Genomic DNA, 25,778 nt, shown 5'->3' on the forward strand with positions numbered 1-25,778 from the left:
ACTCAGTGACTTACCTGAAAAAAATCCAAGGATAGGCAATGACAACAACAAAAATCTGAAGAATTTGCTCACAAGGGCTTCTCAAATTTTATTTAAAAACAATGAGCTACAGCTTAATTACCAAACTATTTACAAGGTAATACTGTGGTTTTCTGATCCTTCACACCATTAAAAAATAAGCAGGTGCATGGCTGAGGATTGTCATAGGAGCAATTGCTGTGTCTGGGGAAATGGTCACACAGAATCCTTGACAGAAGTAACATTGCTGGTGGTCCTTTCCTTTGCATAAGAAGTTGCTGACCTCACCGAACACAAGTAGATACAACTGCGACGTAGGAGGCCTCACATATTAACAAGATAAATAGTACAAAACCACAGACTTCATAAAACTATTCTTATTCGAGAATTAGGGCTTTATTTAGTGCTTTCATCTTCATCTTCTCCACATGTTTTTGAACTTTTGCTCTGAGTCCATTGTCTTGGGGTTGAAAATGCCCATCTGGATGTTTGTGTGGGTCTCTGCAAGAAGTTTAAAAGATTATTTGCATTTATAATAGCCAGGGAAGCTACTCAGCAATGTGGTCAAAAACAAAGGAAGAGACACACATAATTTCTCTCTTTTTTTAATATTGACCACAGACAGTTTTCCATTACTTACGCAGAACTGCAAAGGGAGTGAAACTATGAAAAAAGCATTCACTCTTTATTTGGCCAGTAAGGAAAATTAACCATCTGATAAATAAACACATACTAGGTTGAGTTTCTACATTTTTTTTCTATGAAGAAGCATTTGTAATGCCCAAAACAAGAAAATTCACAAGAAAAACTTATTTGCCTTAAGGATAAAATATGGAAACTACTCTGCAGGAGCAGTAAGGTGTCCTCTAGCAAACACCATCCCATCAGTAACAGTGAAGAACCTTCCAGTGACAGAAGAAAGGACTTGGACTTCGCAGTTTGCTAATAATTTTGGTGCACGTCCTATTAGATGCAACAAATACCCAAGAACCTCAACTAAAGTAGACTGTTCTAATGATTCAGACAGACAAAATGGACTGAAATGAATACCTGAAATATAGATACCTAGAGGTGTTTAATATAGAAAAGGATTTTCAGTTTTGAACAAAACATCAAAAAGAATGAACCTTATGTATAAAACTACTTACCCAGAAAAAGTACCATCCAACACTATGACTGTGTAGAAAAAGGGTGATTCTTTTGTTATATAGGCTAACCAAATCCCCATATTCTGACAAGCAGTGTGTCAAAAAAATGTAAAAAGCAGCAGGGTCAGACACACACATGTTTTTACAGCAAATTATTTTCAATCAATGCTAAAGTAATCACAATACAGCAATCAGTGTTCTGTCAGAGATCGCATATTCAGCACTGTTTTAAAGTTTAATGGCTGACAGTTGCAGAAAATCTGAATGTCAGTCATTCCCTCTGAAATTAAAGAAAATTAGACTTTGGAATCTCTTGGTGAGAACTCTCATTTTCAGGCAATGATGTACATCCTGACTAGGTAGGCATCTAAGCATCATCACGGCCACTTTAAAGAGACTGCATCTGTTGGATGGAAACATCAGTTCCACAAAGACACACAAGGTATCTGTGAAAACACCAGGTTCTATCTCAGCAATTTCTCCTGTGTTCCTCTGAAATCATTTATTTCACCTATACTCCCTACTACTCAAGTCCCACAGAAGTGCTGAGCAGCCTTGTACACTGTTCTAAAACCACTGTGGTAATGATCAACTCCCTTAAAGATCCACTTTTCCTCAGCTTTCCTCATTCTCAAGATTTCTGTGCTGAAATACAAACTGAGTACATCAGCCTGCCAGCACTGGAGGCAGCTGGCAGAATTTGTCCCTGTGAGTGGTTAGTTTCTTGATAAAGCTGAAGTTAGAGACATCCAGGCCATTTTAATATCTGTTTTCTTAAGTCCAATCCAGAGATCATATTTGCAGTGCGAAATGTAATACAGGCAACTTCCAACTTTCTCAAGGTGCCAGATCTGCAACCCACTCAGTGATGGAGCCCCTACAGCATCTCAGTATCACTTTCTGCATAATTCTGAACGAGTTGTCTTCAGAGTCCTTCCCATTCCTCTTCTCTAATTTCAAATTCTACTTACCTGTCTTCTTTTGCTGATTTCACATTGCCTTCTTCTAAGAGCAGCTGCTCAATTTGTGGAAATTCAGCTCTCAGCATCTCTGGAGTAAGAAGCACTTCAAATTCAGCTTCATCTGTCCCACTAAAACCATAACGATGAAGAATAATCAGTACTTAAAATTATTTTTTTTAGACAACAATACCAAAAATATGTTTTATTCCAGACAGACTTTGTGCTTTTGCCTTTGATAATCTCTCAGAAGATGTTTATACACATCCATACAAGCAATTAAGACAATAAATCACACTGAACACAAAAGAGGAGAAACTTACAGGTCAATTATGTTCTCTCTGTCTCTCTCAGGCAAGTTATACAGCACTGGTGGTACATCTCTTGGAAGCATATCTAAACTGTAAGGATCCCTGTGATGGAAATGGTATTTAAGATGAGCAGAGAGTAACTGCAGTCAATAGTTATACTGTGAAACTTCACAGAAGTAGCTGTAGTTACAGAGAAGATGATGTATTTTTAAAAAAATCCTGGAAAAAAAATAGTACACCAGAAACTAATGTGGTATGAGCCTGGGAGATGCTGGCTACCACTGGGTGCAGGTGCCCACATGTTAGAGGTTTTACTGTTCATATTGCTGCAGGACAAACACAGCTTGTACTTCCCAGAGTCTTCTGGCACTGAATCAAAATGCATTCAGTGCAGATGTTACTGAAGTCCAGACTGAATCCAGGGCTAAGCATTATTCTTAACCCACTCACCAAGGAGAGTGAGTAGGGTTTCTCATAATTGATTCTGGATTGCAAGTAAGTCTCCCCATAGGCCCACTTTTACCTGTGGGACTGGTCACCAGGCATGTAGTTCCAAGCAGTAGAAACTGGTGCAGGGGAGAGGCTCTGTCTATTCAATGTTTTTCTTACCTAGATGTTGTACTTGTAGATATGGGAGTGTTAGGAAAGGTGGAATACACCACTGGTAAGAATCGCCTCCAGTCCATTACTCCAGAAATCACTTCCTGAAATTACAAATGCTACAGCAATCAGACTTCTAACACATAATGCAGTGGGGAGATAAGCTAGCAGGACAGAGCATCTAACTTCTTGGTTAAGAAGTGAATCTGGAGAGCTGCATTTCTCCATATTTAAAAGATACTTTCTCCACTGCAAGGTCATGAAAACACAGTAGACAGCAAAAAAGAAAGAAAGAGCAGATAAATACTTAGAGGTAATTAAAGCCTAATAATAACAAGTTGTTCTGATCCATACACTGATTATTTAGATGCACACATAATTTTTATTTGAAAGTGTTTTCTATCTAGGATGACTCTTCATTTTCTTTTTGGATTCCTTGGAGCAAGTACACACCCAAGGCCAGTACTCTTACAACAAACTACAAAGGCCATACCTTGTGATGCAGAAATTTTTTTTGTGTGATTGGAATACTGGATCCTTTGGGGCATTCCTTGGTAAAGGTATATTTTGGATGAGGACAGAGATGATATTCAATATTTGTTTCGCAATAAGTTAAAGGAGGTAAAAGTGGAAATAATCCTGGAGTGGGGTTCTAAAAAAAGAAGAAAAGATTATTAAAAAAAAAAAACTCTGAGCACAACAAAGGATTAAACTGATGAAAATTCAGGTCTTATAGTAATATAATCTTCCTAAACTCAACACTTGTTCTCATGATTTTTTGGTTTGGTGTGACCCTTGATCTCCTGCCTCTTCCTTGCATCACAGATGCACAATCTGCCTGGTTTATCCACGTTCTGCTGTCCAAAATCCAACAATTTATTTACTCCCAAATCCAATGCTGGTTCTCTGAACAGCTCAGAATCCAAGGGAGGGAACTGGCCTTGCTGTAGCGGAAGTTTGTGAGCATTTTACCATCTATTTCACTTAACTAGCATCTGTTTCTGCATTCAGTTCAATGCTGGGTAGCCTGAGATCAGGCCTGGCTCTTACACTGACGTGACAGAGGGATAAGAAATTCACAGAGGCCAAATGCAGTGGAAACAAGTCTATCCTACATATTTTATGCCAAGATCACCAGACTAGCACACTGGGCTCTGGGCCATTTCAGCTAACTAATACTGAAAGACTGAGAAGGCTCTGAGAAGGCTCTCTCCCTTCTCAGAGTCACCTAGGGACCCTCCAGGCTGTGCTGCACTGTGTGGAAAATAGCTTCTGCAGTTGGTGCTAAGTAGTACAATCTACATGAAAAGTAAGTAACAGAAAATCCTCCCACACATCTGGCTATGATTTTTTGAATCCCTGTGCCCAATCATTGGAAATGTGGCTTTGGTATGCTATGAAAAGTACTGGAAACTAAGGCAGCAGGATGCAATGTGAGCAAACTGCCTACCTTCACTTTTCTCAGTCTACTCAAGGATCAGGCAGAAGTGGAGTATCCTAGCTGAAGAGAAGGCTGTACCTGTCCTACTAACTTGGGCAAGAGCACGAGGTTATAGAAGGACTGAGGTGCCAAGATCATGGCTTCTTTTCTAACATGCAAATCAAGAAACAAATGGAGAAGGGAGAGGCCCCAAGGTGTATCAGGGAATCCTGGGCATTTGTGGAGTGTGGGACCAGTTCACTGCCCTCACTGGCAATTTTGCATTACCAGCCCTCCCCTAAACTGATCTAAATTCCATCTCAAAATGAAACGGTGTCACTCTCACTGGGATAGGATCTGTGGTTCCTACCCACCAGAGCATGCACCATGAGGCATTGCTCACACTGGCAGGTAGTTTTATATACCAATCTGGGTAAGAGAATTGACCACTAATAAACACCCTTTCACCTCCTTTCCTACCTTGGGAAAATCAAATTCTACTTACAAAAATGCGAAGAGGGTTGGTCTCCGTAGGGCAGACTAAAGCTCGGGGAGGAACCAATTTTAAGAGGCTGATATCTCTTTCTGCTGCTTCTTCAGATGATGGCTTGTGATAGTCCAGGTTAAGCTGCCCCTTAGGAGAAGCAACTACTTGAACCAACTCATCCATGAAAAGCACAGACATCAAAGGTTTTCAGAGCGTATGGAGTCTTTTGTTATAAAATGTTGGAACAAAATTAATCGAATAATTGTAGAAATGTAGAAGTGGGAGTGACTTCAGCAAAGAAAGTTTGTATTTGAGATGATCTGTTACCTGGGCTTCCTGTCTCAGAGCTTGGCAAAGTCTTTGAGGTTTGTAACTTGCAGCTGTATGGTGTGTAGAAAATGGCTGAAACTTTATAATGCTGAAATGCTGAGGAACCTAAGCACAAAGGAGAAAGATGTGCTGCAGGAGATGACAATAATCACTTTTGATGAACTCATAGATGGAATGGAACATTCCAGCTTTATCACTGACACATTACATCTCTGGGGTAAAAGATATTCAGATTGCTATTCTGCTATGCAGAATATGACCAACATTTTGAGAAGCCATACTTTACCAGGGCAAGCTGAATGAGTGCACAAAGGAACATCTTTTTCTATGAAAGACTGTGGGATAAGCATTTTTGTGATCAAAAATACTGAACTTAATGGAGTGGAGAAAAGCCCTGTTAAGCAATAAAACTAACAGTGATAGATGAAGTAATGTGTAACAAAGAGAAAGGACACTAACAGAAAGTTTCTACACTTTTTATAACTTGTGGGGAAAAAAAAAAAAAGGAAGAGGAAATTGAGCTAAAATCTTCATTGATTTGAACATGAGGAAGTATTTTCACTTTGAGTGCAGAACTTGGACTTTTGTTATTCAAAAATTTAAGATCAAAGGCTTTAGAATTCAGGAGAAAAAAATTGTTTCTGTACTCGTTAAAAAAAGTTAAAAAAAAAAAAAAGTACTACATATTTCAAGAATGAGATGTTTGCATTTCCTATGCAGGAATGCAGGAACTAAGTATAAAGAACTGTACCCAAATGAACACAAGTTTCAATTGCTTTCTAAAAGAAGGATACTTAAAATGGATGGTATTCTTGCTCTCTAAAATCAAAGGAAAGTCTATGTGTCATGCATGGCTTGGAGCATCCTCATTCATAAATGCATCTTGTTGCTTGAGATACAATAATTTCAGCTGAGGTGATTCATCTCTGCCTGGAGAGAGGAGACGTGCTGACTGCAAGTTTGTTACTTATGGAAATAGGTGAGATTTGTTTTTAGTAAAAGCATTCTAATAGCACAGCCTTATTAAGGCAACGTTTCTAATGAGCCGCACAGTGGAGCTACTGAATCAGGTTGAAAACACGTCTAACTGGACTGGTGAAAGAGAGAAACAGGGAGCTGTACTTACTCACCTCCAAGCTGTAAAAGGGACGAAAGCTTTTGATTTTTACATCTACACGTTTGACAGGAACTGGGCCAAGAGCATCAGGTTCCTGGAAGGATACAATATTTAAAACTCTTTAATATGGTGGACATTTTGTTTTGCGCTGACAGCAATTCGTTAGCGTGGCTCTCTGAAAACATAATTAATAATTATGCAAACATTTTAATATTTCTTCTGCCCTTCCTAGGACACTTCAGTTACATTTAAATTTATTTTCCTGGGTAAAATCATAGATTTTAACTAATTTTGGCCATTAATGTATTAAATATAGTTTCAGAATGAAATTGAGAGAATGCAAATATTTTAACTGCTTTCAGCAGTACTCTTAATAAATCTGAAGTCCTGAACTAACCTGTTGGAACTCCACAACACTAGTCACATTGTAAAGGATAAAAGTAGTAGTACTGGGCCTGTGGCCAATGTCATCAACAAAATTTTGAGTAGTGGACACCATTTTGGTTAGTATACCTACCAAATCACGGCACAGTTTGAGGGAACTGCTTAAGGGGAATTGAGAAGGTAATATTTGATCTTCAGATTTGCTGGAAGAAATGCCTTCGTTTTCTTTGCTTTTCTCTGTTTGGCCGAAACTCCCATTTTCTGTCAAGAATGGAAAGCAAATATTAAGATTTTGTAATATAATTTAATACATTCCTTCAGAAATAGAATCAAGACACAAAACATATCTAAGATCTTCCTAACACAGGATATGTTTATTCATTTTAATACAAAAAGCAAGATAATCTTTCCTAAAATCCATCTATAAGATAGTGTGCACAAAACCTTCAACAAATAAACAGATCTAATTTACTCTTTTCAAGGACATTACAACCCACGCATTCAAGTAAGGTGCTCCATCTATTTTCACTCAACAAGGCAGATACAAGTCAGAATGCCTCTATTACACTAGCTGCCATTTTACCTTCTACTCAAAGCACACCTGCAGCTCCTGCATACTGGGAATTAAAGAGTGCCTGCTCCCAGAGGCAGGAGAAGGCCTGATACGGAAAGGTGTTTCAACAGTTGTTAAACTGTGCATATGTGAGGTGATATGAAATAAGAAACAAATTCTCTCCAGTCTCCACTATTACCAACTGTGGCTGCTCTATTATTAAGTGGGTAAGTTGCAAGGCTCTTAAAAAGAGATTTTTTTAAATATGGTAAATAATGTGTATAATGTTTATGTGTAAAAATATATGTCTTTTTACAACAGCCATTTCCACTGTGTCACACATCTGTTTTTTGCTTGAAGACTCCTTTGTAGGGACTATTCACGCATACATACCAGCATATATGTGAAACAACAGACCAATTATCAAATTATCAATAATTTATTATCAATCTATCTATCAATTTCTGCTTCTTACCAGATGCAGAGCCTTCCTCCAAACCTCTGTCTTCCCTTGTTACCCCACGGAACAGAAGCAGTAAATGATTTAGACGAGACTGAATCACAATCTGAAGGAATTGTTTTAAATTTTAGTTTAATGTTAAGCTTAACATTCTAAGATTTACAGTCATAGAAATATACATACATTACAACTGTATTCTACAAAGGTCACTCAGACATCTGCTTCAGAATTTTTGCTATAGTTTTCTGATCAGGACGGATAAAATGGAGAAGAATAGCTATTGAAAGGAACTTAACTCCACAGTGACATTACACAAAAGAAATGGACTGTACAAACTATCTGGGCCATTTACTTCAACGATCCTCCTCTTAGTGAAAAAGGCTTTCCTTATACACAGCCTATACCACTTTTATTAGAATTTATGCCCATTGTTTCCTGTGTTCCCACCATACACCACAGTAAAGAGGCTGGCTCCATCTTCAATAACCTCCTCAAAGGAGGTCAGAAGGTGCTGCCCACTCCCACCACATCCCCTCTTTAGGCTGAGTAAGTCCAGTTCTCTCAGCATCTCCCTACTACCCAGACTCCAGCCATCTTAGCAGCCTAACACTGAACACAATCCATTTTATTGATGTATTTCTTATACTGGGGTCCCAAAACTGGGCATAGTAAGCTATATGCATTTTGAAGTCTTCTCTTTTTCTTCCAAAGTATTTTTTACTTAAAAAAAAATCTAAATTCTTCTACATTTTCTTAGTATTGATTGATTGTTGTTTTTTTCCTTAAAAAAAAATCGTTAACCAACAGCTAAAGATGGTAATCACTCTCAATCCCTATTTCCTGGTGAAGAAGAGACATATCTAACAAACTGTCAAATCCCCAGCTAGCCATAGTTTGCATGTTCTTTTGTGCTGTTTCCAAGGCACCATGCTGTCACACTGCATTCTAGTTGTTCACATTACCTTGTATGCTGCTTGTTGGAATTTCCTCAACATCCTTTTTCTGTTGTCCCAAGGGTCATTACGGAGCAAGTCAAATGTGGGATGGACATTTGGACGCTGCATGGTATTTAAATGAAAAAAGAAAAGGGACCATTTTAAAACTAGACAAGGGATGGATTTCCTCCGTCCTAAGCCATTCCTTGGTCAGAATCCTTATGTTATCTCCTAATACTGAAATTAAGTTAAGTAAAAATGTTCCATCAAATTACTTAATTCCAGGTCCACATCACCCTCCTGGCATTTAAGCAGAATTCTTCACTGCAGGTCTTAAAGGGAGGTAATCAAATACTGCAGATACAATATGGGAAGTGCAGAGGCAATGTAAACATGGTCTGCATCCACACAAAAAGGACAGCCACATACTAAGAGTGGAGTCCAGTATACGGGCAGTCAGACAGCAGCAAGAGTGGACCAGGTCTCTAGTGAGCACACACTTCACCTTGTACAAATGTGAAGTTGGAATAGCTGTAAGGGCTCAGACTGAAGGCCCAGCACATTCAGCATTTGTCTCCAATAATAGCTTGTAACACAAACCTACAGGAAGGTGAAAGATCAGGGTAAAACTAGAGTGACAATTCACCAGGTTAACCTCCCAACATCTAAAACCTCTTGCTTTGGACATATTTGAGACAGAGGTGACGTCTACATTTAACACCTCAAATTGTCTGAATACTCTTTGAACATAAGTCATTCTCTTTCTTGATCCATTAATTTCTTCAGTTTTAGACTGATGTAACAGAAAAATGTAGCACCAGATGGGACATCGATGCTACGGTACAGTACCCCTCTCAACAGGAGAACAGCCACTCAACCAAAATTTAGATTAGGTAGGTGCTCAGAACTAACTGCACACAACCCCATGCCACACTCGCCAGACAATTTTCAATGCTTCTTAACAGGCCTAAGAGAATAGGAACAGACCAGCTACCACAGCTGTGATGTTCTGTAAGAAGCAAGCAGCAACGATTCATCCATTGTTCCTTCAATAGCAGACTATTTATTAAACAAAGTTCCTGATTATCCCAGGAAATGAATCCTACGAATTACCACACACCACAGAGAATGACGAAAAACCCCTAGTTACCAGAAAAGTTCTTGTCAATCTAACCTGCAAGGTAAAGGTCATAAAACTTGTGATTTGCTTAATCTTATGTTAAAGCATGGGAATGCTACTCCTGTGAGAGCTTTCAGGAATGAGCAGTATGGATTTCAGGTTACATCTGTAGATTTCTACTTGTCTCTCACATTAGAAGATCAGAGTCAGAAGATGAGTTGTGCATGCAGCTCACTGCTGGCTCTACTGCAGTAAAGTGGGAAACAGGATGTTGATATAGAAATGGCCGTATTAGGAGGAAAAGCAATCAGTGGCAAATACTTATGGCTGTTTGTTAGCTTAACAAGTGATAAAAGCATAGAAACAAACCTGCTCAACAAGCCGGAAAACACGTCTGGAAGAAACCTCTACTTTGTTCCTTTGAAACTCCTTTTCTATGATAGGATCTCCTCTTTGGATCTAATTTGTCACCAGGAAGAACAGTCTCATTAGTGCAAAGTATTCAGTGATTTTTTTCCTCAGTTACAATTAGTGGAAACTCACAATGTAACACTCTGGAAGTACTTGACAAAACACAGATTTCACTCCCTTTCAGGGAGTGATTATTACAACCTTGTAGTAAGTTGAACAAAGTAAAATAATGTTCTTTTAGGTCTAAGAGATATCCACAGACACTACAACCAACAGACACGTAAATGTTCCTAAACATGACACTTACATGTCTAATTCAATGATTCAACAAGCTCATGTTCTAGACTGTGGATTTCTTTCTCTCACTTATTTCCTCCTTTGTTTTTTCCCCATGTAAAAATAATGTTTGAATTTATTCATGATTAATTCAGTGTATAAATTAAATCTTGACCCAAACTATAAATTATTTTAATGCCATAAACAGTGCCTTGGAACACAGTGGGATGTCAGAAGCTACCTGTATGTCTAGAAGGCAGGATAGGAGGGACAAGCCCCAGCAGTCCCTGAGGGCTGTGCCATATGTGGACAAATATTTTCTGTCACTACCTATTATTACTGTCACCTCCACAGAAGATAACCTGCAGTCTGAGGTGACTGAAAGAAATAAAAAGAAAGTGAGGGTGAATGTATAGCAGAAGAACATGCTGAATTATCTCCTCATGGCACTGCATGAGAGTACTGACTGGGTTTAGCCCCTTTAATAGTGAGTCATTCAGAAATGCAGCCACAGTGCTGACAGGATTGCTGCAAAGCTGCACTGTGAAGTAGCTAGATGAAAACTGACCATGTTGAGCAAATATCTAATTACATTTCCATTAATAACTTAGTAATTTCTCCATCTCTCTGTCCATCCCGAAGAAAAAAGCATCTCAGTAACACTGATACAAAGAAACAATAAAGATATAAATGCATGAGGAAATCCAGCTAGCACAGGTTTGTATCAATTTATTAAGAAAAATGGAAGATGTAGAGAATAATACAATTCACCACTGCACTGCATAACCTGAAAGTATAAGTTTAGTTTTGAATTTATAGAAAAAACAGCAAGGACTAACCTTATATTGCTCTTCTTCCCTCCGTCGATTTTCAATAACCTCTCTTTTAAATTCCACAGAGACTGGATCTTTGCCTTTATGAACTTGCCTGTATTTCCAGAAGGAGCAAGAAAAATGTTTTACTTAATGTATGGTTTGTTTTATTTAAAGTTTAATAGGCTGATTCTCCTATTCCTAAGGTGTCTAGGGGTCTGTAATATTCAGCATAAGAGCAGCTCTGACCACAAATGAAACCCCGGTAAGCTTATGCATGACTATGAATTTTGCTTTACACCTTTTGATGTGCAATTTTATTCACTCCTTTACATATTTTAGCCTTGATTTATTGGCAATAACAACAAAATCTCCCTTTACCTTTAAGGGCACAAAGCGGGATGGAATGAGTGAGGTTAGATGAACAAGGTTTTCAGAAGTTTCTGAATGCAACTGTTCTACAATTAAAGATCTCATTGGGTACACTCATGTTGCTCTTAGGGAGAAGGGAAAAAAAGGAAAGTGAAACAACAATTTCTTAACTATAAAACAAGCCTATCAGGACATGAAATGGCAGTATTATGCACCAGTGGATATGACATACATCATTCACAGAGGCCTTAGTCAAGCAAATCTCAGCGTTGTTAATTAACGCTTACCACTTCAGATTATTTGCTTCCTCTTCCTTAACGTGTTCTTTGACTTTTAGTTCAAATATGGCTTCCTTCATCTGTCTTGTTTTTATTCCTTCATTGCCTTGGCAAAGGACTACAAGAATATCAGAAAGTCACATACTAGATTGAATTTTTAATTGGGAAATAACACCCACGGTGATAACCGAATTCATTAATACAAGGCTACTTCAGCTAAGGTGAATTTCTTACAGAAATAACAATCACATAACCTCAGCAATTCTAAAGCATAGTTTCTGAACAGAAACCTACAAATACTGATAAGACTGAGTTTATGCTGCTTAACTATGTTACCTTCTTTCAAGTTCTTAATCTTCAATTTGCCTGGTTCCTGATTCAAAACAGTAGCTACAGCATACGGATTTGACAAGTCTGTGGGGAATTTGAGGTTCCGGTATTCAATTTCCTAAGAGATATAAATTAATGGGAAGAAACAGAAACAAGAAAGATTTTCAGCCTAGGAAAGTACTTGTACTTATTATTTCTTCACACCTTTACTTTTCGAATAGCCTTGGATCGTGGTAGGCTGAATTTGTCTCTTCTCCACACCAGTGATTTTCCAACAGACACTGCTTTTTTCTCTCGATGCCTTTGTTGTTTCTCAAATTGTTCTTTCCTAGGCAGCAGAAGGAAAAACATTGCTCTTCTAAGTACTCTGTAAATGGCAGCTAATCCTATTGCGTGAATTTATATCCCTTCTAGACATACAAGGACACAGGAAATTACTTTCCCAAATTACAAGTGGAATCAAACTTTCTAATCTTGCTAATTTCACAGTTCACAGAAAAATCAGGTAGAGCTCAAAAAGACTTTATTGCTCAAAAAACTGTATCCTGCAAGGCCTCAGCAACAGGAACAACATAGGCCAGGCATAATAAGCTGAAGATGTTCAACACTTCTTTAAGGATACTTAACATCTTGTTATTTTTATTTTGCAACATTTTCACTTCATTCAAAGGAAGTGCATCCTGAGCGAATGATGTAAGAAAGCAGGTAAAAGTATTTACACTTGTTAATATTAACTTGTTAATCACATCAGCGCATTTTAAGTCATCACAGATACAAATGCCTAAAATGGTAACAGGAAAATGGCATTACATCCTGTTACACTGGTATATTTTAGAACTGGGCAAAGAGCAATCAGCCACACATACGTTTGACACAGATGGGGTGTTGACGTTCCTGTGAATACACACACATAGGGTTTTGAGTGGAACTGTGAAATCAGTAACTGCATTTTCATTTGTGCTGTTCCATACTCAAGGGGGGAATATTTCACAGTTACTTCCTCTTTCCCATTTCCTGGAATGATTCCTGTGGATTAGAGAAGAAAAACAGTAAGAGTTCATCTAACATGAGCCCACTTAAGTATGCTCAAATGAATTCTGGACTACATTTTTAAAACAATATTGGTGTTTAAGTTGATGGCAGTAGGCCTGGAAAATATTTCAGGTCTCAAAGTGCCTATCCAGTACTACCAGTTAGCTTAAAACCATTACCCCTTGTCCTCCCCTTGATATATTGCAACTTTTTAAAACATACAGTCATACATTCTAAATGAATGACCCAAACCTAAGCAGCAGTGTAGTTCACCTTTGTGAACCACGCACCTGATAGAGTACAAATACTACTTCTGAAGAGGGAAAATGCATCCAGACTCAGAAAACCTAAAATATTCAGAGTTCACATCAAAGTTGCCATAACTACAGGCAAGATCCTGTTCTCCTAAGGTCCTCTCTACACTGGGGAAAAAAAATAGATAAGAAGCTTTATAATCTCAGAAGATTATTTGAGTAACTATGTTAATTTCAATTAACTTTAAATTTTAAATAAGTGCTAGCTACCAGATATTGGCTGGACGGTGAACGCTCTGTGAGGCTGAATAAAATCAATGTGGAATTCAAAGTCTATTGGGCAGCTGCACTGCAACGGGATAACATACTCCTTACTGAAAAGAGAGTAACAAAGAAATAAAAGTTAAACTACAGCTGATATACATCTTGATATACCTGGTAGGTATTTTGCATCTTGACTTACTTTCTTCTACCCATGCAGAATCTGATTACAGAAAAATCCACAACATTTACTTTTCAGAAGTTATTTTTGTGTACCCTGACGTTCCTGTACACTGCAATATCTAGTTAGTACAAACAAGCCAAACTGGAGCCACAATAAGTACGGAACCAGAAATCAGTCTCGTCCCATAGCCCTGCTTGTGGAAGAGGATGAAAAAAAAAGAACTCCGTGCAGTCTTCAAGAGGGTTGAATACTCCAGTACATCAGAATGACCGGACCACCCCAGAAATAATCATTCCAAGGCCTGATTTTCATAAAAGCCCTTTATGTCTCACAGTGGTTGTGTGAGGGGTATTACCACATACCTTATCAAGCTGCCTTGCTTTTGTATGTATTTGTTTTCAAGGATCAAACAGAAACACAAAAACATTGATGTAATGCCATCCATCAACCTAGGAACCAAGTCCAATTTGCCCAGGCTTATTTCTGTTTTTTGTAAACTGTCTGACTGAAATTCTACCCTGCTGATTAGCAAAGAATGCATGTTATACACAGTGTTCCTTTGTAAAGTGCATTTTGAAATGGCTAGGGAAATAAACAATAACAGCAAGGTCTTTTTTCTCTGCCTTAATATAACCTGTTTGTGAAGATAGAACAGTAGGTTGGGAAAGCAATTTGTTTTAAGGTGTAGTGCAGCTTGTACAGTAACCAAAGTACCTTAAAAACATGGCAACCATTCTGTCTGCTGTCTAATGGATGTTGTGTGCCTAAAAAGAAAGCTGGGTGGTAGAATGTGGGACTTATCCTACACTTCTGGAAGTAAAAAGGACTTTTTCCATTGATATCAGTGGGCTGTGGATCATAGTCCCTGGGATTCTGTACAGTAACAAGCACCTCAGAGAGCTTTACATTAGTACAAATCACCATAATTTTAAATACTACAGAACTAGACGCTGATCAACAGGTTCTCCTTTCTCCTTTTCCCCTTTCCAGTTTCTGTTAACAATTACTACTTCTTTGTTAATGAGAGCAGTCAGAGTCACATCTATCGAAGAGAAAGAGTAAGATGAAGTCTATGCTATCAAAAGATTATGTTAAGTATTTTCAAATAGAAGAAGCAAATCTAATGACCTTTGGACTGAAGTTAGCTATTCGCTAGCACTAAATTATACTTAAAATTACTAGCTCACACTTTAATTTCCAAAACTATTCTTCTTGACAAGGAAGATCCGTTCTTTTTAGGGTTTACTGGTGCTAACAAGACTTAGTACTTGGGAGTGTACAGATTATGGGCAGCAGTCCTATTGCTTCACCATATGATGAATGAAGTGAATCAGCACCACTGCAGACTAGCTATATCTTGTTTCAACTATGTGTATGTTTAGTTTGTACAGTACACACTTTCCTGTGAATGTGTGCCTGAAACAGTCCATATATGGCACTGTTTTGCAGTCCTGATGGTAGTTGACTTCCTTAAAGCTTCCAAGACCTTAAGAGGTACAATCAGGGAAAATGAGATTTTTCATGTTTTGTGCATGTCCCACAAAAAGTGGACTAATGTCTCTCCTTAACTCACCTCTGACCAATTGATACATCAGACATATTTATAAATGACGGAAATTCCATCACATTCACAGCAGGGTAAGCATGCACAGGAACAACTAACGTATCTTCTCCCTGTAAAAAAAAAAAAAAAAAAAGGAAGATAATATTTATTTATTGTTATGAATATATGTTTTGCACAGTACAAGTTTCTGTAATAGCTGGTCAGTAAGTGAGCATGGAGTACATTCAATATCATCACTGTGGCTGCTTAGGATCTTGATATTCTGCTTGCTTGTAGTATCCATCTGTTTCATCATACTTTCAGTAACTATCTAAAGCACGTCCAGTGCTGCTCAGCTAAGACATTGCATCAGTGTGGCACAAAGTCTGATTTACGGGCAAAAAATTACAGAATAACGAAGAGATTCTATCCACAGCTCTGGGATATTTACAGAGAAAACAAATAGATGCTTAAGCCCAGATACTCAAATCCAGACTCACTGGGAATAAAACCCACGCAGTCCTAGGTGATTAACTGTACCTTTATCATAATCATTTAGTCCAAATATTCCCTTCATTCCACTAGAACTTTAGGTATATTTTCTTATAATAAAACCTCACCTGACAGTGAATTCGGATGCAGTCATAGTAATAACGCCACTCATCAGGACAAAAATCAACAGTAACCACATATGACAAGCCAGGGACAAGTTGATGCTAGAAAATGATCCAAAAGAAGACAGAAGACATGTAAGAGCTGCAAACAGAAACAGTGCTGCCTGCAAACAGCCACGTGAAGGCTTTCTGACACTTACTGTTTTGTTGTATTTGATCAGAAAATACTTTGTCTGGGGTGGTATAATGTGAGGGTTTATTACATTGGCAGAAATATTTACCAGCTTCTGTAGGACAAAAAAAAAAATACCAAAACAATGTTACAATATAAGAGATGAACTGAGAAAGCCAGCTGTATGTTTCATGAAACCATTCACAGGCAAAAAGCTGTATTAAACAAGTAATCATTTCAACTTAAGTAGAAATAATTCTGAGTATGCTCTGACTATAAAAAGAAATGTGTTTAAACCTTGCATCCTGTATTTTCATTCTGTGGAAACAAGTCACAATTTCTTAGAAAGAACTTCATCTTATTTTTATATGATGTCTGATGTCAGCAAGATTAGTTGCTATGGAAGATGCTACTGTTCAATCAAATTATGGTGCTGTTTTGTTCATGTGCAAAAGGAACAAAGAAATGAAACAACCTATTGACTGCTCTTCTTCGGAGGTCTGAAACAACTCAAATTATTTAATATTCCAAGGTTTTGTTCTGGATCACAAAGTAGCAATCCTTTGGAATGTGACAGTTCAGTCTGCCTAATCTCCTACATCTTCTTTACTTTCATTATACCTGGCGGACCTAACCCATCACAATTACACAACTTCAGTCTCAAAACATTAATAAAGAATTAATACATTAATAAAGAAGATGGACAAAGGGAAAGCAGAGAAATGAAGAGGAAATGCTCAAACTATTCACAGGAAAGAAAAAAAAAATCTACGCCCTGACTTTTGTTTCTTAGATTAAATTGCTCCTGGAATAAGGTTAGAGTTGTTTTCAATGTCCTTGCACCAAAGAACATGGTTATAGCCTCGGCAATGGTCTGTCCAAGAACGCGCTGATAACAGTCCTTTCTGAAGTTAACGCGTGAATCCTTTATCCATGGCTTGCAAGTCACATATCACTCTAACAGAGAGACACATGAAAAAGAAAAGTAAAATAGAGACCCTAAAGGACAGTGGTGTGTACAGCATGGTACTTGTCTATTTTGTTACCACAGAGCCGTTGATTTTAAGTGCGGCCTTTTAGAGTGCTCATAGAGCAAATGGTCTCATGACCACAAGCAGTCTACTCAGCTTCTGTTATCCTTTTACGAGCCCCAGGAGGATCCCTGCCCTGACACTTACCAGTGTCTGTTGGTGATGTTTTCCAACTTTATACCCTCCATAGTGTAATACAGCAGGCTCTGCCTGTATAACATTGCTCCTCTTACGTTCTGAATAAAACTCTACAGAGAAAGACAGTAAAGCATGAGGAATAGGCAACCAAATAACACACGCACTATGACTGACACATTAAGCAAGTATGTTTAAGTTGAACTCAATGCGTTATAGAGGGAAAAAGGAAACAGAGCTTATTTCTCTTGGTAAGCAGGCATGACTCCTTACATGGGGGGTTACGGTGACACCTACTATCGCAGCAGACCCATGATCCTTTTACCAGTTTATCTTGTGGCATCTGTCTCTCCACGGCTTCAATAAGCGACTACAAAACTTTAGGGTCAGCCAGGATATGTACAGCTGTTATTTTTTTTTCCTGACTCCCTCTCTTGTGATTTGGGCTCAAAGGGAGAAATAGGATGGAAGCTTGGCCGTGAGTTGACAAAAATAATCTCACATCCTAGAAGTACCTCCTAGGATCACTTCAGGGTTGGGGAACAGTCAGAGAACACAAACTTACTTGATTCCAGCAGGTGATTGGGGATAGCATGTCTCTTTTCAGGTTCTTCCACCAGGCTGTTCAGAAGGACACTGGGTGTTTTCTTGAAGATTTCTGTGGAGGCTGATTCAACCACGTCCATGTTAGGACAACTCGAATCTGAATGGTACTAAAATTCATCAGCACCTAGGGTCAAATTGAAATAACGTAATGATAAAACTGTCTTCCCACTGGTAACATCTGTTGGCTAAAATCTCCTAAAACCACTTAGAAGTTCTTGGTTTTTTCTATTTTCCTTCCAAAGTAGATAACAGAATACAACAAATCCCAAGACCTGTTAAAATCCTTCCCCTTATATAAGCAATGGATTTACTGTCTCACAATCCTGATTGTAACTGGTAAGCATAAATACCAGACAGCTAATTGCTAAATGTCTTCCAAGGTGGACATAAATACACAGTGAATTTCCAATCACTTCAGAGAGCTAAGTGTCAAATCATCAAACAGACTCGTATCACAATTCATTTTGAGATTGTTCACATTATATCAACCGTGGTACAGAGGCTAGGGCTTGTTCCTCAGGAAGCCAGTCACTGTGTTACTGTTTATGTTGCATGGCCACTGAACACTGGAGAATCCATGCTCAGCCACAATGAAAGGGTCTTATTGCCAGGTACGCAAAGCCTGATCATGTCCACCAAACTCCAGAAGTCAAGTTAGTAGAAGGGATAATGATAATAGTTTCAGGCAGCAATTACTTCCAAAGAAAGCTTATAGCTAGAAAGTCCATCCCACTACAGGATAGAGCATGGCTAACCCAGGGAAAAGGCAAGCTGTGGAAGCAATGACACACTCCAAAACCCCACCACCTTGGTTCATGTCAAACTTGCAGTCAGAAACGACTCTATGTTTAACACAATCTATTTTGCGTAAGAGTGCTCCAAATACTTGACAAACGCTTCAGTTATCTACCTCACCTCTGCACATAATTTCTTAAAACCTTCCCACAACATTTTACACGCCATAGCCTGCCCTGCAGAAAGTGAATCTTCAGAGGTGGAGTTAGCAGTACAAGCATGGCACCTGAACAGGGCAGGAGACCTTTGAGCTGGTAAGCTGTACTCAAGGGAACTTAGTTCACCCCAGCTTCCCAAAGCACACCCCAAAGGGTCTGCTCCAGAGATACCATGTATGCTAAGGACATGTGTGCAGGACAGGGTGATTCCAGGAGCCTTGCTCCCATGGCAAGCACTAGAATTTCATCTGTTCTAGGGCTTACAGGAGACACTGGCTGTAGGACATCTCTCTCTTCCTTCTTGTCTCCCAGCACACAGAGAGAAGGTCCTTCTAATGATCCTACTATCCACACTGATTTGTGCAGAGATGTTCTTCTAATCTCTCCAGAGTGTTTGGGTTATTGACTTGCAGATTCATTTTTAAATATTAATATGAAGGATAAGAAAATTCGCATTTGAATCTTGTTTAGATAGCATCAGTTGGGTTATTTGTTTAGTCATGATAACTATAAAACCAGAAGGCCAAGAATATTATAAATCTTGTTTTAAGTAAGCACAGTTATCAGAACATAAACTTATGTAATGAAAAGAGCAAATATTGCACAATAAGAACACCAGACATTACCCATCCTCAAGAAATTATCTTCCCAAATATAGCACACAGTCATTGGTTCTTCTATGAACAGCTGCAGGGAGAGAAGGAGAATCAGAGAATCATAGAATTTGGAAAAGACCTCTAAGATCGTCAAGTCCGACTGTTGACCCATCCCCACCATGCCCACTAACTAGGTCCCTCAGTCACATCTCCACGGTTCCTGAACACCTCCAGGGGTGGTGACTCCACCACCTCCCTGGGAAGATACTTCTGAGTTCAAAAACAGCCACTCTGGATTTTTCACTTCTTGGGATGTTTCATTTTGTATTTACTCTTCATGAACAGGAAGCTGAGTGGCCAGCTCAGGACGATGCTGCAGTAGTATCAGTGCACACCTGAATGCACTCAGTGTTACACACAACAGGCATTCCTCCTTATGTCATGCAGCAACTTTCTTCTCAGAAAGAGTGGTGAGGCACTGGTACAGGCTCTCCAGGGAGTGGTAGAGTCACCGTCCCTGGAGGTGTTCAAGAACCATGGAGATGTGGCACTGAGGGACATGGTCAGTGGGCATGGTGGGGGTGGATCGGGCGATCTTAGAGGTCTTTTCCAACCTTAATGATTCTGTGAACTTCTTGTCAGGAACAGAGGCTCGATGGCTGATGAGCTGCTTGGACAACTGTGCTAGGTTGTATTATCTATGCTACAGTAGCACTTCAAGATCCAACACTGCCAAAGTTGAACTGTTAAAACCAAAAATCAAAACCTAGGAGCAATATTACTCTTTTTTTTTTTGCTTTGTCACTCTCATACAGGCTTGAATGGCCCTAAAGGGCCCCAATATGTAATTAACACAGGTCAACACAGGTGTGAGGGAAGGAAGGCAGAGGCAAAGCAATGCCCCACACACCTGGGTCAGCACTTCTGAAGGCTGACAAGGTCCCCCAGTGCATTCTATGGGCTCAAGCCTGACATTTGCCTGTTTCTCTAGTCTGCTTTAGGTCTTCCAGACAAAAGTTGAGAGGTTTTCCAAGCTCATAACATTGTTTTGGTTTACAACCTTGCATAGCATTAAACAACAAATAAGAAAGAGGCTTAACAACATGCACTGCCACTACCCTGGCCTCAAGATTATTTCCCACTCCGAGCACCCATTTTCCACATGCAACAGAAAACCTACAAGAGAGACCGTGCACAAGAGTACACCCACCCTGACGCTGACCCAGCCGCCCCCCCCTCACCTCCTTAGCACTCACTTCCGCGCCGCGCAGGCCGCGCCGGTTGCCAGGCAACGGGTATCCACGCGGGCTGCACCACTAAGGCCCGGCTGGGGGGAGCCTTTTTTTTTGCACCGTTTGGCACCAAAAATGGAACCGCCCGTTGCAGAGCTCAACCACGCTGGGCTTCCTTGGGTCTTCCAAGAAAAAGGCCGTGGGAATATAGTGGAACAAACAGTGTGCTGACATATTTCTCTTCCCATGGAAACGCGGTTTGTGTGCGCGTCTGTTTGCACGGTCCTAATGGAGTGTAAAGCTGAATCCATATCCGCCTCCACAACGGAGGGGCTGAGTACAATACAAGTATGGAAAATGCTCTGTAAGGTTACCAGAGAGGTAGCACATAAATGCAAAATGTGGATGAAAAGAGGGTTGTTGGCCAGCAGATCTGCAGGCTTCCTTGGGATGTTTGAGATAAATAAGGATTGGGAACTGAGATTTAAACAGGTGATTCTCACCTCAGTTTCATATCTCTGTTATGAATATCAGATGCAAAGGTTTGCGCAGGTGACAGTTTTCCAGGTCTTATCTTGCATCCATCTCCTGTCAAGCCCTCAGCCTGCACATAAGTACAATGCAAGGGTCACACAGTGCTAGGGTGTTCACTTGCCTGTCAGTGTCTAAATCCAACATCAGCTTCCTGAAACCCCTGGGCAACCATCGCCTGTGTCAGAAAATACCCCCCACCCAGAAGTGCTTCCAGAAGCAAAGCTCCTTTGGTGCCACAAACACACGAGCAGTGGCTTTCAGGACAGGCTGTGACAAAATGACAGAATAATAAAATATTCCTTGAGCCAAGGGAAGAGGCAGAATGACTTTGCTCCCACTGAGATGACACAGCACTGCCAATGTGGTTTCTGCAGACTGCTGTAACCACCACATTGCTTGGCTGCCTCTCTGGCCCCCTTTTAACAACTTGTTTAACCCTTTGACCAATTTCAACCCAACTCTGTGTGCAAGCAGAGTTTTTATACAAAAGCTCACACAGGTTTAGTGTGGACAGAGGGAAGGAAGGCTGAAATATTGGCCCTTTGCAAGGGAAATGCTGAGCATGTGGCAACTTTTTGTTGCGATGCCCACTGGGCAGCTGCTGAGCAGGACAGCTATAGCTTGGTGCTTCTTGCCCAGCTCCTGCCCTGGGGACACCAAGAGAGATGAGGTAGTGCGTAGGAGAAACAGGGAGCATTGAAATTTGGCTGCCTTAGGGAGCACAAGTAGGCATGACCCGGCACCTACCCATGTTCACTCTTTAGGAAACCCTTATTCCTCCATTGTGCTGCTTACGGGATGGCTTGCTCAGTGACTGGATTTTCAGTGCACAGGTAACAAGCAAGGTGTCTCATGGTCACAGTCAGTGACTTCACAGGTAGATCACGTTTATCCTGTGCCTGAGTGATGGGAGAGGGCAAATCGGAATAGATAGCAAAAGTTGTTTTAAGACACTTCACCGTAGCTGAGTTTTGCAGCTGTCTGAGAATAAGCACTAGTGCCTAGAGCACACTTCGGCTCTTTTTGATGCCATGCTTATTACTGTGCTAGAAGGAGACTTGTCAAGCCAAGGTTCAGCTCACAGCCAAGGTAAGCACAATTTTGCAATAGTTGTGCCAAGGAAACAAAACCTGCAAAAATAAAGCACGGCCTGCTGACAGGGAAGGGGGCTGCTGAGGAACTCTTATAGGGACATCCCATCACAAAGTACCACCAGGATACAGATGCAGTGGCATCTTGCATCCCATAGCATCAGGACCAAATGCAGACAGGCTGATGCTCTGGATGTTAGAGGGTGGAGTGGAGCACTTAGAGTCCTCTTTGGAAGATGTGGAAGGACCAGGTCCTCTTGCCCTTTTCCTCACGTATAACCCCAAGCCCTAGCTCACCTTCAGCCCCCTGGCTCCACCACAGCAGGCTCTGCCACCCCCCAATCCCGGTGCTCAGGGCTGTGCGCTCGCTGTGGGAGGCATGTGCAGAGCTGCCGGCAGCCGGAGCAGCACAGCCAGCCTGGATCGCATTCCTCAAACCCTGTTTCCCAGCAGGGCGCTTATTCCAGGGCTGGGTCCTCCCCTGGCTGCGCTCTACACTAATGACTATTTCCCCTTAATAGATTACCCCTGCCATTGTGGGGCTGACATTTTACACTGGAGCCCTGCATGGTCCCTTATCATGGGAGCATGAGGAATGATCGTTCCCCACCGACACCCATCAATAGCAGTGAGTAAAAGCCAGGAAGGCAGGAAGACGATAGCAGGAACATGCCCCACAGAGGTGCTGTTATTCTTGGGACAGGAGGCTACTGCGGAGGAGGAGGAGAGCTTGGAGGGTGGATGGGGGGGTCCTGTCACTGCTGATGCTGGCTGGGGCTCTGCAGCTGAAGAGAAGCATTGGCTCAGGATGGTCAAAGCTGGGAAGGGAAAAAGCAAGGAGGGAAAGGGACAAAGTGAGGGGAGCTGAGAGCCAGGCTGGAGAGCACACAGACAGCCTGGTGACCTCTGGTACATGAGGGATGCGGGAAGCAAGCTGTGGCTGACCATGTGGACCATCTCGGTGATCATCTTCTGGATTTCAGCTGTCCTGGTAGGTGCTTGGAGCTATTTATTCCTGATTGCATGGAATAGTGTTGTCTGAATAAGTGCACCTCTATTCCACGAAGTTGTTGTGTCTTTGCTTTAAAAGGTCTGTGTGTAAGCTGGGGTTTATTTTATTTTATTCTTGCTTCTGCTGCTTCCCACACTAATTGACAGTGTCCAGATGGCCAGATGCTGGCTGCCTCGGTTTCCCCAGCTGTACAAAGAGAACAGTGTTACTGCTTTGGTAAACTCAGGGAGGAATCTCCTCAGGGGAAATGCCCACCACTGCCAATGCCTCCCCTGACTGGGGCTGAAGGAACATGAAGTGATATTTGCCTCACACATGTTGGTTTTCTGCTTTTGGCTTTCCCCGTTTTCTGGGAATTGATGTGCAGATTGCTGCTGTGTTCCAGGCACCCAACACCATCAGAAAGACAGCTGAACCTGGGGAGTCATCTCCGAGTGCTGTGCGGGTGCTTTCCAGTTCTGAAAAGCACACAAAATTGAGGCTGAAATCTGTGCAGCCTGGTTGTGAGAAGTTAGGAGGCAAACCCTTGGTCCATATAAAGAATCACTGCTGCACTGGCAAAATCATTCTTTGTCCCAGCAGGGGATCTGGCTCACACTCTGATAAAACCTGAGCTCTGCCTAGATGTTTTAGTTGCATAGGGAATGCAGTCTGCATTGCTTTGATTGTGTTTCATAATAAAACATTGACTGTGCTGGCTTTCTTGCCATTAGGGTTTCTTTTCTTAGGTACCACCAAAAGGCTCTGTAAATGGATGTCTTTATTCAGGGTGCCGCTGAGAGCACCTCCTTCTGCTTGCTCTCTTTCCAGTCCTTCAGAATACAGATTTTGTTTATGTATAGCCTGGCATTCTTTGTTCTCCCTTAAATCACTCGTGAAGCTAGGAACAATTATTTTCAAATTAAACTGTCTGGGAATCCAGTGGCTGCAAATATTCTTTCTATTAAATAGCATTTAGATCCACTCCTTCACAGGTTAAGAAATGCACTTTGGACATCTAGTTAGCACAACTATTTCTGCTCGGAATGGCTTTGATATTATTTGATTTGTTTTGACATTCTACGATTTTGACATTCTATGATTCTATGACATGTTAAATTTTCTATAAAGAAATAAGTGTAGCTAAAGTGATGGCTAACGTTTGTTTTACGTGTGCTTATACTGCAACAAGCAACCCACATGCACACCAAGCCAGTTCTGTTGATCTCTTTCAATGTTCAACACTAATGTTGTTTTTTAACTTATTTCCGAGGCTGTTTCTGGGAATAACGCGACAGAAGTCTGCTTTAGGTCTGAACAGTTGCATTTGTTCTTGTGTATGATGAAAACATTAATTGCTTTAATATTGGTAATCAAATGTTCAGCAGCAGAGAGTGATAAATAATGTTTAAATGATCTGTCAGTGTTTAGAAATGATCGAATTCAGCCTTCAGCTAACAACAGAAGCAGCTAAATGCAATTACATTTGCTTAGACATGTTAGTCCATTTGGACGTCTCTCATTTTTCACAAAGATCAAAGGGATTTAATGCTTTTAAATCCTGGTATCTGAGAATAGTTTATTTAATCTGAATTATTTGCACAAGCAATTCAAGAAAATTCATTTCACTATGCAAAAATGATTTATTTTGGTTTTATTTATTTCACAGCTCACAAGGAGCTATGTAATTTGTTATAATGGCAACCTGGGTGTAGCCAGTATTTTCATTGTTTAAAATGATAGAAACAGGCAAAAGTGGTGCCAAGTAGATTTTATTGCTCACTGGGGACCAAGCAGGTCTGTTGCAGATGGGAATCAGGTTGACATGTTGTTGTGTGTGGGGATTTGTTATCATTAGGCATACTGCAAGATACAAAGACCGGGATCTCATCCTACAAGTCATCTTGCAATGGTTTTCAATACATGCCATTTTAATGGCAGATAGCTGTTTTGTACGTTAATTTTGGCCCAGCACATCCAATGACTACATCAGGACTGAGTTAAGACTTACGTTTTAACCCTTTCTTGTGAGAGAGGAGGAAGGGAAAGGAGGGCTGAGAGAGAATGAGCTCGGGACAATGTACAGTCAGTTTTCTTGCAAAAAATCTCAGCGAGGCGCTGCTGTTGGCTTGGCTCCTGCAGCTCCATGATCGGTAGCAGGGGAACAGGTTTGGGTGGGCTGCAGCCAGTGGACATATTTGGGCTGGTTGTGCAAGTGAATGTCATCC

The 25,778-nt window shown here is 40.4% G+C and overlaps 1 protein-coding gene across 5 annotated transcripts; it reads right to left on the reverse strand.

Moving 5' to 3' along the window:
* Positions 69–21,212, reverse strand: CFAP221 (cilia and flagella associated protein 221). 5 transcript variants are annotated; one of them, XM_021400856.1, is made up of 25 exons: positions 20,944–21,204; positions 19,733–19,793; positions 18,113–18,277; positions 17,560–17,660; positions 16,410–16,496; positions 16,216–16,311; positions 15,626–15,726; positions 13,878–13,981; positions 13,188–13,347; positions 12,526–12,649; positions 12,328–12,439; positions 12,001–12,109; positions 11,369–11,456; positions 10,212–10,301; positions 8,750–8,845; positions 7,803–7,893; positions 6,908–7,035; positions 6,404–6,484; positions 5,271–5,378; positions 4,962–5,090; positions 3,530–3,688; positions 3,046–3,140; positions 2,449–2,538; positions 2,138–2,257; positions 69–519 (listed from the first exon to the last, which is right to left on the reverse strand). In XM_021400856.1, exons 3-25 carry the CDS (start codon positions 18,231–18,233, stop codon positions 396–398), a joined length of 2,514 nt encoding a protein of 837 aa, XP_021256531.1. In that variant the 5' UTR covers positions 18,234–18,277; positions 19,733–19,793; positions 20,944–21,204; the 3' UTR covers positions 69–395. The 5 variants fall into 5 exon arrangements, with proteins under 5 accessions (XP_021256531.1, XP_021256530.1, XP_021256529.1 ...); XM_021400855.1 differs by lacking the exon at positions 19,733–19,793 and having other exon boundaries at positions 20,959–21,203; XM_021400854.1 differs by lacking the exon at positions 19,733–19,793 and having other exon boundaries at positions 20,944–21,203.

The sequence above is a fragment of the Numida meleagris genome, chromosome 5 (assembly GCF_002078875.1).
Source record: "Numida meleagris isolate 19003 breed g44 Domestic line chromosome 5, NumMel1.0, whole genome shotgun sequence".
Lineage (NCBI taxonomy): Eukaryota > Metazoa > Chordata > Aves > Galliformes > Numididae > Numida > Numida meleagris.